At 35.6% G+C, this 14969-nt stretch overlaps 1 protein-coding gene across 4 annotated transcripts in view; it reads left to right on the top strand.

The window, feature by feature from the left end:
• PDS5B (PDS5 cohesin associated factor B) overlaps nucleotides 1-14682 on the top strand; it is a gene marked incomplete at both ends in the record, with an annotated part of 121700 nt that extends 107018 nt beyond the window's left edge. The window contains 8 exons of one of the 4 annotated variants that reach the window (XM_079721590.1): nucleotides 12-131; nucleotides 1589-1651; nucleotides 2231-2376; nucleotides 4371-4476; nucleotides 9637-10076; nucleotides 10167-10277; nucleotides 12831-12966; nucleotides 14647-14682. In XM_079721590.1, coding sequence (XP_079577716.1) covers nucleotides 12-131; nucleotides 1589-1651; nucleotides 2231-2376; nucleotides 4371-4476; nucleotides 9637-10076; nucleotides 10167-10277; nucleotides 12831-12966; nucleotides 14647-14682 — 1158 coding nt within the window. The remainder of the gene's footprint in view (nucleotides 1-11; nucleotides 132-1588; nucleotides 1652-2230; nucleotides 2377-4370; nucleotides 4477-9636; nucleotides 10077-10166; nucleotides 10278-12830; nucleotides 12967-14646) is intronic. The other 3 variants (XM_079721591.1, XM_079721589.1, XM_079721588.1) reach the window with 3 other exon arrangements.
• Between the last annotated feature and the right edge of the window lie 287 nt (nucleotides 14683-14969).

The following is a 14969-nucleotide window of genomic DNA, read 5'->3' as shown; positions in this document are numbered from 1 at the left end:
TACCATTGCAGAAACTGTATACTGTGTGTGATGTTGCCATGAATATCATCATGTCAAAAAGCACCACATATAGTTTGGAATCTCCTAAAGACCCAGTACTACCAGCTCGTTTTTTCACCCAACCTGACAAGGTAGTTATTTTAGGATTTGTTTGTATAAGTTGAAATAAAATATATTCTCAGCACTAGGTTGTGGGAAGATCACAAAGAATCAGTATCAAGAAGTGACCCACTACTAATGTCATGAAAAGGTTGCCGTGAGTCTTAACAGTGTGGTTCAAGACCAGAATATGGGCCAAACTGGAGGACACAAATAGGTTCCGAGATGAGTTAGGATGATGTAGAGTTTGTATTCCAAGTTTTATGCTAGTCTAAGAGCACAGGCAAAAATGTGATCAAAGCTTGTAAATCTATGAGATAATGGCCATTGATCCAAAATGGGAAGGAGAATGCTGATAGAGATAGTCTGAAGTTATAAGCCCTTGAGGTTTCTAACTGGTATGAGGAAACAAGCAGAGAACTGACACTAAACAGGCCCAAGACCCTGGGAACACTACAGGGATGTTCCCAAACCACTCTCAGAAAACTCAAGTATTGTATGATACTAAAAAAGGTGTTTTTTAGAATCTCTCTTGGAGTTTTATAGTGCATCTAAGCCTGTTAAAGTAACTGAGGGGAAACAGCCACTACCTTTTTCTTTTTTTTTTTTTTTTTTTTTGCGGTATGCAGGCCTCTCACTGTCGTGGCCTCTCCCGTTGCGGAGCACAGGCTCCGGACGCGCAGGCTCAGCGGCCATGGCTCACGGGCCCAGCCGCTCTGCGGCATGTGGGATCTTCCCGGACCGGGGCACGAACCCGTGTCCCCTGCATCGGCAGGCGGACTCTCAACCACTGCGCCACCAGGGAGGCCCCCTTTTTCTTTTTTTTTAAAGCAAAATACCGGTTAACGTCTTACCCAGTGTACAGAGATCAGAACAGTCCTGTAAGTTCACCCAATAAAAGGGACTGTCTGCTTTTAAGCATTCACCTTTTTGTGATTAAGATAATAGGAGTGGGCTTCCCTGGTGGTGCAGTGGTTGAGAGTCCGCCTGCCGATGCAGGGAACACGGGTTTGTGCCCCGGTCTGGGAAGATCCCACATGCCGCGGAGCGGCTGGGCCCGTGAGCCATGGCCGCTGAGCCTGCGCGTCCGGAGCCTGTGCTCCGCAACGGGAGAGCCACAACAGTGAGAGGCCCGCGTAACGCAAAAAAAAAAAAAAAAAAGATAATAGGAGTATATGAGGTCTCTTCCCTGGAGAGTATTATTACATAAGCATGTGTTTGCTGATGAGCTCTTAGAGTTCTAGCATGTTAGAGCTCAAATATGTTGTGTTAGTACTAGAATTAGTACGAGGTTAGTTTAAGCTTATTACAGCATTTAAGATCAGTGACTAAAATTTTGTGTTTCAACTGACTATTTAGTTTAAACAAATATGTATTTTATAATGTACTTTAAAACAAAAGCTGCTCTATGCTTTGTTGGCTTTTGAATCACCTTGTAGATACAGTGCTTCAGTAGTCATTGACTATTATTTTTTTCCCTTGCTTGTAGAACTTCAGTAACACCAAAAATTATCTGCCTCCAGAAATGAAATCGTTTTTCACTCCTGGAAAAGTATGTTTTGAAAATTGTTTTAATTTTTATGTGGTACTTTATTTTAGTGTGACTGTTGGCATAATTATATTATTTAGTATTTCTTCAAAAATTGATGCATCAAAAGTATTAGATATCTTCCATTTACTAGTAAGGAATAGTTATATTTACTATATAGATGCAAGCTGAGATATAGAACTTGTTTTTTAGCTTATGGTAAAACCCTGGAGACCTTCTTTCAAATATCTTGTCTTGTAATATTAAGATAAAAATATTAAAGTAAAAAGACGTCTTCTTATGTCCTTCCCTGGCAAGAGTCTAATTATCAATTTTCATTTTTGACTATACATTTTATGTGCTTTCACTTCCTATGTAAGCCTTTTACTGCAGGTAACTAAGAAACTTAACTATTATTCTGTTTATATAGTTTTATATTTGTTCAATGATATTCAATTTATAATTCTTATTCTTATTTTGCTTAAGGATAGGCAAGTTTTTCATGATTTGTATATGTAAATACTTTGACAGGTGTTATTTATGATTCTTTACATCTAAACTTCTTATGGTTTTAATCAAATAGATATGCATTTTTCATTTCAGCCTAAAACAACCAATGTTCTAGGAGCTGTTAATAAGCCGCTTTCATCAGCAGGCAAACAATCTCAGACAAAATCATCACGAATGGAAACTGTAAGCAATGCAAGCAGCAGCTCAAATCCAAGCTCTCCTGGAAGAATAAAAGGAAGGTAAGTACATAAGAAATACCATACTTAACATTTAAGGACTCCATCAAGGCTATGAGACCTAAAATAACATTATTTACATTTAATGTCAGTGAATGAAAATCAGTGCATATCTGAACATTCCTATTTTAATACTGGTAGCCATTTACAAGTTAAATGTATTTGCTTACTCACTTAGGTATGTACTCCATCTCAGCCTTTCATATTTTAGGTTGTTGGGGCAATCATTGTTGGTAGACATAAGCTAGTTTCCAAACTAAATGCCTAGTTCATCCATACAATGGAATACATAGTCATTAAAAAAATGATGAGGTATGAGGTCATATGAAGACTTTCCACAATATATTATTGAGTGAAAAAGGCAAAGAATAGAACAGTGTAAAGTATTTTTGAATTTTTAAGAAGGGTTTGTATTTTCATTCGCTTGTATACGCATAGAAAATTTTGGAAAGAGTACACAACGTCTTAATAGTGTTTACAATAATCTAGTGTAGGAGGGAGATGATTTTCTGATACGGTTTGAATTTCTTTTACCATGTACACATATAAACTTTCTGTTTAAAAAAATATTTTAAAAACGTACTTTTGAATTATGCTTTGCAGGAGATTTTTTTTTTCTTCTTAAGAAAGAAAAAAGGAAAATAATTCACACTTTAACTGGTTTTAGCATGGGACTTAGCGTACCCTTTGTCAGCAGCAGAGCCTTGTACAAGGCTAAACTGCCACCATTTATTCATTTTGCTAAGTTATTATGAAAGATTACGTTGTCTTTTGCACTATTCATAACCAATCAGTAAAGAAGGGAGGAGACATTCTAAAATGTCTTATCAATTTCCTTGTAATGAATAAATTATTAAATGATATATAGTATAATCGAATTAAAACAAAAATTACATCTAAAGTTCTTGTTTTTTCTAGATTCCTGTTTTAATGCATATTAGTGGCTGATACCTAAGTGACCCTTCTTCACCTATGTCATTTAGACATTTTTCTACTGGATGGCCTCATATTTAACATGACCAAAAACATTTCCACCAACTCATTTCCTAAATTACTGGCTTTTCTCCTTGAATTCCTGGTTATAATCAAAGATGATCTAATTCACCCATCTAGGCTAAGAACCTCAAAATTGTCTTTGATTTTTCCCCTGTGCTAATAAGTTTTGCCAGTTATTTTTCTCTACAGTGTTTATTTAATACTCCTCTTTTCTGCTATCATCATATCATTCATTCCCTTTCTTTAATTACTGTAGTATTTGGCTATTTCCCTTTCTTATTCCTCTATGTATTGTATATCATATCACTGCTAGATAATCTTTTTTAAATGCTACGTTTTCAGGTTATTCCATTGCTTGGAAATCTTAATTGGCTTCCCTTGTTTGTTTTCAAGACCATTATATAGTTTTACCCAGTCCTCATCTCCCATTGTTATTCACAACAAATGACTCGTAGTTTCCCTACTTTACTTTTAGTTAAACTTTCTTTCAGCCTTTGTTGCTTTTTTTCTCCAAATCCCATCGGTTCACTAAGATTCTTTCTAAGGGAATGAGCTAGGTGTGTTTGAGAGATCAATTTGGTTGGAGAGTAGGAATGAGAGAATAATGGTCAGGGATGAAGGTGTGAGATACCCAGATTATGTTTGGACTTTGTGGGTAATGTAAGGAATTTGGGTTTGATTTTAAGTAAAACTGGAAGATGTTCTGGAGTCTAGTGGTCTAATTTGTGCTTTTAAAAGATTGCCCAGATTATTGGTGGAGAATAGAGGCACTAGAATTGAGGTAGGGAATGCCACTTTGGAGTCAGCTAATAGTAATCTAGGGAAGGGATGAAAAGGGAAGATGATGGAAAATAGCCAAATGGTGTTAAATATACTAAAACGGATTTCTTTTGAAAAGAATGAAACTTCTCCTCATAAAGTTATAAAGCTATACTAGGGAAAAGGAAAAACTTTTAAGGTTATTTGATTGTAATAACAATTACAAATGTCTATATTAAAAGGCTTGATAGTTCTGAAATGGATCACAGTGAAAATGAAGATTACACAATGTCTTCACCTTTGCCGGGGAAAAAAAGTGACAAGAGAGACGACTCTGATCTTGTAAGGGTGAGATATTTGGTTTGATTTTATAATAAGTACAATAATAATAATTTTTACTATGTAAATAGTCATTTTTACACTGAAACCAGTTAATTTTACTCTCAAGTTTGACATCTGATTTTACTCACAAATTTGAGTTCATAATTATCCTCTACCATGTAATTTAAGTATATTGAACCTCTTGTGTTTCTTGTCATTATAGTAAGCAATCTTTATTCTTTAGAGCTTTGGAATCAAACATGCCAGTTCCATACTCAGAACTGCTTGGCTTTTGTGTTTTTTTTAAACACAGTAAATTTAGGCTTAGCCTTAGAGAAGGAGGCTAGAATGAGGGTCCTTAAAGTTTCCTTCATTTTAGTTGATTTCTTGAGCCTTTAATTACTAAATAAGTTTCTAGTAAATGTAGGAAATGCTACTGTTTTCATAAAGTCCTTGTTTAGTTTTAAAATCTTAATAGCAATGATATTGATGTGTGTGTGATAGGCATAATTTATAAATGTCATTTGAAGACAAATTTGGTACTTTTAGTACAGATACAGAATACAGTTATGTATTGCAACACAACCTGATGGCATTAATTGAGCATATTTTGACTTTCGAGGTTAGCTCTAAACATTTCTTGAATAACCCATTAGGTTCCCTGAATGAGTTCCTTTATCACTGAAGTGTGGATACTTAGCTGGTAAGGTTTATCAGATTAAAGAATTAACCCAAATGAATGGTTATTGCTGCTGTTTTGTTATAAAGATTAATATTTTTGATTAATGATTATCATAATAATGAAAGTTAATGTGTTTTAATCTACTCGATTAATAGAGACAAAAGGTTATTAATAAAAACATTTGCTTTCTCTGACATAGAACTTGCCCTCCTGCCTTCCACTGGCCCAAGCTTACATATCCCAAAAAGTTTAAATTATTTTCAGTTTTTTTCAGATTTCTCCAGTAATTTATTTTAGCAGATTGTTTCTCTTTCCACTTAAAAAAATTAAAATTCTAAAATTCTTACTAAATCCTAACTATACTATAAATTCGGATTTTTATTGGCTGTTTAAAATTTTCACCCAAACAGAATTAAAAATTGATTGCTTAGCCAGAAAGGAATCCTGTTATCCTGATTTATGGAAGAATCCTTGAGTTGGAAAAGGTATTTATGTCTTCTAGTCCTGCTTCTCACTTAGTGCAGAAATTCCTTCATTATCATTTATGAGAGTTGGTGCTTGAAAATGCCTTAAGTGGAGAGCTTATAATTTCTCTCATTTGTTGGAAACCTCAACTAGGCTACCCATACCTACATATACTGCCTCCTTTCCCTCCCCACTACCCCCTTAATTAGGAAGCATGGTTAATATTTTGCTAGCCTATAAATTCCATATCTAGTTCTACCTTTTGGAGCAATGCAGAATGAAGTCTATTTTTTATAGAACAGTTTTGAATTTCTGAGCTTTTGAGATTTATTTATATAATTAATGAAGGCCTTTGGCTGTCTTTTGTGTAACATTGCATCCATTTTCAGAAGAACCTTATTAATAAGCTCGTTTCAACTGAAATATTCTCAAAGAGGTGAGCATTATGAGACAGAAGTTCAATTTAAAGACCAATAGATTATGGTGAAAGAGTATCGTCTTTTTTATATACTACGAGCTTCACATTGAAATTTCACTGCAAAGGGATTATTCTTCATATACATTTGTACGGTAATATTTAGTTTTACAAATAACATACTTTCCCCATTTCCTGCTTCTAACCTCAATTTTATACCCCCTCTGTTCTGAAAACAATACGGTACAAAATGAAAAATTAGAGAATATATAGTGCTTTAGGAAGCTTAGATTATTTTATGATATTCTCAAGAAAACAGGCATTGAATTTTGGGTTTGCCAGCAACCTTTTCCAGAGCATAAATGAATTCAGCCACTTTTTCAGATCTTTGGATGTCAGAATGAATTGTAGCATTTAAAATTGGAGGGTTTAGTTTTAATTTAATATTTCTCTTCCCATCTGTAAGTAATGACAGTTAATTTTTAATTTGTGTACAAAACTACATAAATACTAACAAATTAAAACCAATTATTTATAGGGCTTTATTTTCCCCTAGATTTCAAGGATAATTTAAACGCTAAAAAGAATAAAAAGCAAATCAACATCCCAAATAAGAATACTAACAAGATAATCTCAGATCATGCCAAGCAGACATAAATAAAATTTAGAATTCATTCTTGACAAATATGAACTCTTTGTAAATTAATACTAGAAAGATACTTCATTAACATGCTAAAAGTTTTATCTGTTTAAATCAGTAGTCAGTGATTTAGTCAAAATTATTATTCTTAAAGGCAAAATACTTGAAACATTCTTATTAAAAATCAGGAACAGGGCTTCCCTGGTGGCGCAGTGGTTGAGAGTCTGCCTGCCGATGCAGGGGACACGGGTTCATGCCCTGGTCCGGGAGGATCCCACATGCCGCAGAGCGGCTAGGCCCGTGAGCCATGGCTGCTGAGCCTGCACATCCGGAGCCCGTGCTCCACAACGGGAGAGGCCACAACAGTGAGAGGCCCACGTACTGCAAAAAAAAAAAAATCAGGAACAAAACAACCTGTTATTTAAAATTGTTCTAGAATATTTGACCGGCTCTGAAAGACATTAAATAGGAGCCAAAAGTATGACAATGAAAAAGAAGAGACAAATTTATTTTTATTTTTGTACTCTTAAAAAAAATAAGGGAAGCAGTTGAAAAACTAAGAGTGTAGGCGTATGTATGTATGTATATATGTAACTATAATTTTACTCTGGTAATTTTACTTTATATCAGATGTACACCTGGGGGAAAGGGGATTTACTTTACAACACTGACCATTACAACAACGAAATGAGATAGATGGATCTAAACATAACCTTAAAAAGAGGTGGGGGGAACCTATGTGGAGAAAATACCAAAACTGAGAAACAGAAGGGAGAGAAGACATGCCATATTCCTTCATGGAAAAAATGAGTTAAAAAGATGACAGTTCTTTCTAAATGAAGATATCATTGTAAAATTCCAGTGTGATTTTAAGTCCATGTGGAAGAATAAAATGGATGCAAAAAAGAAGAGTAATAAGATCAGGCCAACCAAACACAAACATACTTAGTTATAATTAGTCAAATATTGCGCTGTTGTTACATTAGCCCAGAAACATTATTATTATTTTTTTTTATTATTTTTTATTTTTTTTTTTTTTTTTTTTTTTTGCGGTACGCGGGCCTCTCACTGCTGCGGCCTCTCCCATTGCGGAGCACAGGCTCCGGACGCGCAGGCCCAGCGGCCATGGCTCACGGGCCCAGCCGCTCCGCGGCACGCGGGATCCTCCCAGACCGGGGCACGAACCCGCGCCCCCCGCACCGGCAGGCGGACCCCCAACCACTGCGCCACCAGGGAAGCCCTTTTTATTATTTTTTTTTGCGGTATGCGGGCCTCTCACTATTGTGGCCTCTCCCATTGCGGAGCGCAGGCTCCGGACACGCAGGCTCAGCGGCCATGGCTCACGGGCCTAGCCGCTCTGCGGCATGTGAGATATTCCCAGACCGGGGCACGAACCCAGACTCTCAACCACTGCACCACCAGGGAAGCCCACATTATTATTTTTTGAAAAATAATGCAAAATAAAGGAAGCATTACAAATCGGTGATTTTGAAATTGATTAGATGTCCGTTTGGCAGTGGAAGTAGGAAAAAGTTTAGAACCTCAACTCAGCATCCTATTCTAAAACAAGATACAATAATGTCTTAGTCTGCTCAGTCTGCCATAACAAAATATCATAGACTGGGAGGCTTAAACAACACAAATTAATTTTCTCACATTTCTGGATGTTGGGAAGTCCGGGATCAAGTGTGGGCCAATCCAGTTCCTGGTGGGAGCTCTATTCCTGGTTTGCAGATGGCCACCTTCTTACAGTGTTCTTAACATGGTGGAGAGAGAGACAGCAAGATCTCTCTGATGTCTCTTTTCATAAGGACACTAATCCCATCATGAAGGCCCCACCCTCGTGACCTTATCTCAACTGAATTACCTCCCAAAGGCCACATCTCCAAGTAGTATCGTATCATAACACTTCAGCATATGAATTTTGGGGGGACACAATTCAGTTCATAACAAATAGGAAATAAAATTTAAATATACACAAAAGTGTAGAATATTTAGATTAAAACTCAGACTTTAATAAACAGATGGACAAAGGGCATAATACCAAGGATATAACTAGGCAGTTCACAGGCAGGAAACACAAATGACTAATTAAACATATTAAAAAAATTATAAGTAATTAGATAATTTTTCTTTTCACTGATTTTTTAAGAATGTAAACTGGAACAAACCTTTTGGAAATTAACTTAGTACTATAAATATTATGTGTTTTATGTACATGTGTATACCTGTGGAGAGCATTATAAATTCATACCACTATTCTTGGTTTCTTTGAAGAATTTCCTCAGTCTCCATCTGCTGGTCAGTGATTAAATTCTGTGAATGTAGACTGGTATTTTATTTTAAATTTGAAAGTCACTGATTTTTAAATTATTTTTTTTGTTAGTTGCATCTGGGATGAAGTGGTATCTTTGATTCAGAAGTGTTTTCAGAATTTTTAATAAATGATGAATATGTTTAAACTTTTGTATCTTGCAACCTCCATTTTATAAAATAAAAATAGTTCTTTTATGATGTGTATGCATGATATATATATAATATAGTTGATATTTTATGTCTTATTATACATTGTGTGGTAAAATTAGGATTACTTAAATTGACTATCAAAACAGATCCATTATACTTTAGTATACTTGTCCACTATTTAAGCATTCAATTTAGAATGTTCTTTTTTATGAAATAGCTCTTCACCCAAAATTTATAATCTAATCAAATACTGATCTTGAGGGGTTTCATTTGAGGCTCTCTAGCTTGAGTAAGAATAAAAACTTACTCTCTTACCCCCAGATAGTGTTTTAAATTAGAAAATTATTAATAAAAGCAAGTAAGTAGTTATGGTTCTGATGTACTTCAGAACTCTATACCTTATTTAGGTACATTTTTATGACTGAAGTGGATAACAGATTTTTTTTTTGATTCTTAAAAATACATATACTAACAATGCATACTAAGTTTTATATTTGAAATTGTGGCTTTTATTCCTAGTCTGAATTGGACAAACCTAGAAGCCGGAAAAAAACACCTGTAACAGATTCAGAGGAGAAATTAGGGATGGATGACCTGACTAAGTTGGTACAGGAACAGAAACCTAAAGGCAGTCAGCGTGGAAGGAAGAGAGGCCATACGGCTTCAGAATCAGACGAACAGCAGTGGCCTGAGGAAAAGAGGCTCAAAGAAGATATATTAGAAAATGAGGATGAACAGAATAGTCCACCAAAAAAAGGTAAAAGAGGCCGACCACCAAAACCTCCTGGTGGAAGTACACCCAAAGAAGAGCCAGCCATGAAAACTTGTAAAAAAGGAAGCAAAAAAAAACCTGGACCTTCAACAGCAGAAGCAGAGGAAGAAGAAGAAAGACAGAGCGGAAGCACAGAGCAGAAGTCAAAGAGTAAACAGCACCGAACTTCAAGGAGAGCACAGCAGAGGTAAGTATGTGTAACTCTAAACTGCATGCATTTAGTTACTATATTATAAATCACAAGTTGATGCTATCCACATTTGGGTCTTCCCCAAAGCAGAGCAGAATCTCCTGAAACTAGCGCAGTTGAATCCACACAATCCACACCACAGAAAGGACGAGGAAGACCATCAAAAACGCCATCACCATCACAACCCCCCAAAAATGTGTAAGTTGTAAATAATATTAAATTTCAAACCAGTTTCAAATTATTTTGCAGGGGTTCATAAATTTCTAAATATACGTAGGGCTGCATTGAAATCCCATATATTTAGCCCCATTACACTAGGTAAGATAACATTTTTGTAAACTTACCTAGGTGATTGATACCCAGTCAACCTTTGGTGACATTTGTCCATTTTTACAGGTTTTAGACAAAACTTTGTAAATGAATACCAAATAGTTTATTATTTCCAATACATACTTTATGGTACCTGAAGAGATGATGAAGTATTTTTAAATAATTACAGTATAGACCACGTTACCTTGTCATTCCATGCTACAATTTTTCTTCATGTCTTTCCTCAACAGCTTTAAAAAATAGCTTTTACACTTTTGCTTTGATTCTTTGAACCATGTCGGAAAGTAACAGGCATCATTTTTCTTAAATTACGTCTGTGGAAATGATCACATGGTGATCTCAAGTTTTTGATGTCTTGATTTTGTTTGTTTTCTAATCACATTAACACATCTGTATCTATAGATAGTTTTGGATGTTCACACAAGTACATGTTTATAGGAGAGTTACAGTAACAAATCTGTGTCCAAACTTATTAAACTGATGGGGGCATCAGTGTTGTAATCTGTAAATTGGCACTTTTTTCTCCTCAAAGTGGAAATAGAATAGCGTGTCTTCTACTAGAAATTTTGCAGTTTTTCTGAAAGTAATCCCATACTTGAGTAGCTTGACTTTTCAGAGTTGCCAACAGACCTTGGTTAAATACTCAGTTACCTTCAAAGTTTTTCCTGTTCCTGTGTATTCCATAGGAAGAGGAAAAGTTACCTGAGTGTCTAGCCAGTACTTCCTGCCTTTTTCCATATAATTTTTCCCTCAGATAAAAAGTAAGGTAAGTACATTTTTGTGGCAGCTTCATAAATGTGTTTGTATTCAACCATGGAAAATCATTGTTTTTCTGATAAAAAGATATTCTTAAGGCATCTTAAATTCCCATGGTTAATTTTATAACAAGAATATAACGGGGTGAATATCTTTCATGCTTGTAACTTTAATTTGTTTCTGTTTGGGCCTCATAAAATTAAGGGCTTAGATGATTATCATGTTACCTCCTAAAATTACACAAGTTCCTCACATGAGTGTTCTAAATCAAACAAGCATTTCTGTTAAAAAATCAATACAGAAAGAGATTCTGTATTCTGTCTTAACGGCCTAACTTCCTTTCACTGGGAAGCCCCTTTTTAGAGGTAATGTAATAACATATGTTATGATTTGTCTGTTTTCTTGTTCTGACCTCAGTGGAATTGAGAAAGATTGTGTTATTTTCCTTGTATTTTCTTCTATTAATTCTGAAAAACTGAATCAAGTACGTTTGAGTAATTGGTTTGAGTATGGATTAAACAATATCTATTTTCGATTGCTTATAGAAATGATAGGCTATGTTCTTAATTAAAAAAATATTTATCAAGAGAGATACATTTAATTAAATGGTGGCATCTATTACATATTTTTGAGTGTCTCCTGTTTCAGAGAGTACTAGGTGCTAGGGAATATAGTGGCACGAAACGGGCACGATTCTTATCCTTATAGGAGTTACCATCTAAATGGGCATGTAGTCATTAAATAATCACACATAAATATGGAATACTAAATTGTGATATGTGCCCTGAAGGATAAAGTTAGGGTGCTGTAAGAGAATGTAAGGACAGGGCTGGGGAATTGGGGAAGTTTTCTCTTTGGAAGGTGACCAGTTGATTCCTTGAGGGTAGTAGGAGTTAGACTGATAGAGAGTAGGGAGAGGAACATTTCAGGTGGAGGGAACACTGTTTTGGAAGGTTCTGAAGTGGGAAAAATCCTGGCAAATTCAGAGAGCTGAAGGAAGGCAAGGATATTGCTGAATTGTAGTTGTGGGGAACTGGGGAGTGGAAAGAGATGAGAATGGACAGGTAGGCAAGGCCCGTCTGCAGGGCTTTATATACTGTATTAAGGAGGTTTATGCAGTTACTCTCAGTACATAGAGGGCTCTCTAGGGGGCGTGGCATCAGCTGTTTTTACATTTTTGAAAGATTACTTGTAGAGAGAAGAGGCAAGAGATGAGAATGGTTTAGAAATACGTAGTAACAATGAAGATGGAGAGAAGTGAATGGATTTGAGATTTCTTTATAAGTAGAATCTTAGGGCCAGATAAAGAGTTGTAGACTATGACGAAAGACTCTTAAAATTTCTGCTTTGAGCAACTCAACCTTTTACTGAGTTGAGAAAGGTAAAAGGAGGAGTAGACTTTGGGTTATGTTTTAAAATCCTTTATGGTATTGGTCTCAGTCACACTGACTTATTATTTGGTAGATCTTTTTATAAGATTCTAGGATTAAGTGCTTGTTTAGGGTTCAGAATGTAAGAAAAATATTTCTTGGCTTACAAGGTAATTGAGAATAAGAATGATAATAAATGAAAGCCTGTGAAATATTTAAAGCATTTCCTGTTATGAAGTAACCTACCACTTAAGGATCAGAATGTTCATTTTATTTTACATGTGTTTTACTCTAGCCGTGTAGGACGCTCCAAACAAGCTGCTACTAAAGAAAATGATTCAAGTGAAGAAGTAGATGTGTTTCAGGGTAGCTCTCCTGTCGATGATAATCCACAGGAAGAAACAGAGGAAGAAGAAGTTTCTGCAGTAAATGTATGTGTTTATGAAAGTGCCATGTGTAAATAGTATGGAATATAGACTTAGAGTTGGTAAATATTTGGTCAGATCCATTTAGCACTTGCTGTTACTTAATAATTCTAAATATTTATATATTTTTCTTCATTAGTTTATAGTGTTGTTTCATCTACTGGCTTAGATAGTGGAGACTATATCCTTTGTGAAAACCTGAAACCAAGTGAGAATAATAGATGTAGCCTAGTGAATGGGTAAATGCCCAGTTTAAAACTGAATGCAGGGCTTCCCTGGTGGCGCAGTGGTTGAGGGTCCGCCTGCCGATGCAGGGGACACGGGTTCGTGCCCCGGTCTGGGAGGATCCCACGTGCCGCGGAGCGGCTGGGCCCGTGAGCCATGGCCGCTGGGCCTGTGCGTCCGGAGCCTGTGCTCCGCGGCGGGAGAGGCCACAACAGTGAGAGGCCCACATAACGCAAAAAAAAAAAAAAACTGAATGCAGAGAGGAACAAGTGGCAGTCTGATGTCAACACCTTACGCATTTAAGTTCTCCCTGTATCTGTTATATATACTCTTGTTTATGTTTCATAAGTATTTGTTGGAGTTTCCCACTAGCTACTAGTAGTTAGTCATATAGAATAAAATCATGTCTTTAACTAAAATTAGCTTTTGGAATTCATAAAATTGGTAATAGACACTTCTTTTACAGAAGTAGGAATGTGATGCTTCCTGAGATACTTTTTTTTAAAAGAAATGAATGGTTTTGTTGGTTACATCTCAGATTTTTTCCCTTTGGAAGAAATATAATTAACACATTTAAGTAAGAGCTGTCATCTTCCTAACATTAATGCTGAATCTTTGGGTCAGCTCAGCCAGCCATCTTTGTTTGAGAAACCTGTGTTCTTTGATCAGGTCCCAGGGTTGATCCCTGCCCCTCTGTTCTATTTAATATAATCAGCACTTCTATCTGCATCAGGATGCATTTATGTGAATGAATTAAGACCACAGAAAAATATGTTGAATTATGGTCTCAAACTAGTTGGGCTTGTTTGTAAAGGGTTTTAGGGGGATGTAAAAATAAGGCTGAAGAGTTGTACATAGTGACTGATGTCTTCATCAAAGAAATACTATACTGTAAATTAATTAAATTAAAATCCTGTTCTATTTGTATTCCTCTTGTTAATACTGATCTTTTTTGAACTAAAGTTTTATGTTTTCATTAGTACTTGCCAGTAAGTGGTAATATGTCTGAATTTCAGATTTATATGTATTTGATAGTTGTTATGATCCAAACTCAATAGCTGTTTTCTGAGAAAGACAGCTGTAAGCCTAAATTCATAAATATCAAATGTTTTCTTTTACTACAGAAACATAAGTAAAAAGGTGATATTTGCAATTGTTTTTCTTGCTGTTGGCATTGACTTCTGTTCATTTCTCTTTAAAATTATTAAATAGAAAAGTAAGATAGTTCTCTCTTTTGCTATCCTGGGAAAGGCTGTTTATGGGCATTCATGTATTATGTACATCTAAATATGTGATGTCAAGGCAGAAAGTTAACACAGGAGAAAGGTTTTGAGGAAAGAAAAGCAAAGAAAATCAAGAACATGTAAGAATAATGATTGGTTAAAAAATAATAATAATTACTGCTGTGTCTAATTAATATGTACCCATTTTAATTAAGCATCTGGTGATATTTCTTTCAAGGTACGGCGGCGAAGTTCTAAAAGAGAAAGGCGATGAACAAATGTCATTAATAACTTTCTATGTGAAAGCTTTGAAAAAATAATTTTTTGTCAAGCTTCAGGCTGAGTAAAGCCTTTGATGCACAAAATGGGACTGCTGAAGAGTGGACAGTTGGACCTTACTCTGATGACCTCATGTATTTGTGGTCACATGCTTTAGCCACGCGCACGGTGATAACATTTCCTATGGAGTCTTGTGAAAAAGTCTAATGTGTGATGGCTATGTAGACATAAAGAAGAAACTTGTAAATATATTTTTTCTTCTTCTTCTTCTTCTTTTTTTTT

The sequence above is a fragment of the Hyperoodon ampullatus genome, assembly GCF_949752795.1.
Source record: "Hyperoodon ampullatus genome assembly, chromosome: 16".
NCBI lineage: Eukaryota > Metazoa > Chordata > Mammalia > Artiodactyla > Ziphiidae > Hyperoodon > Hyperoodon ampullatus.
This window is presented reverse-complemented; position numbering and strand designations above follow the sequence as displayed.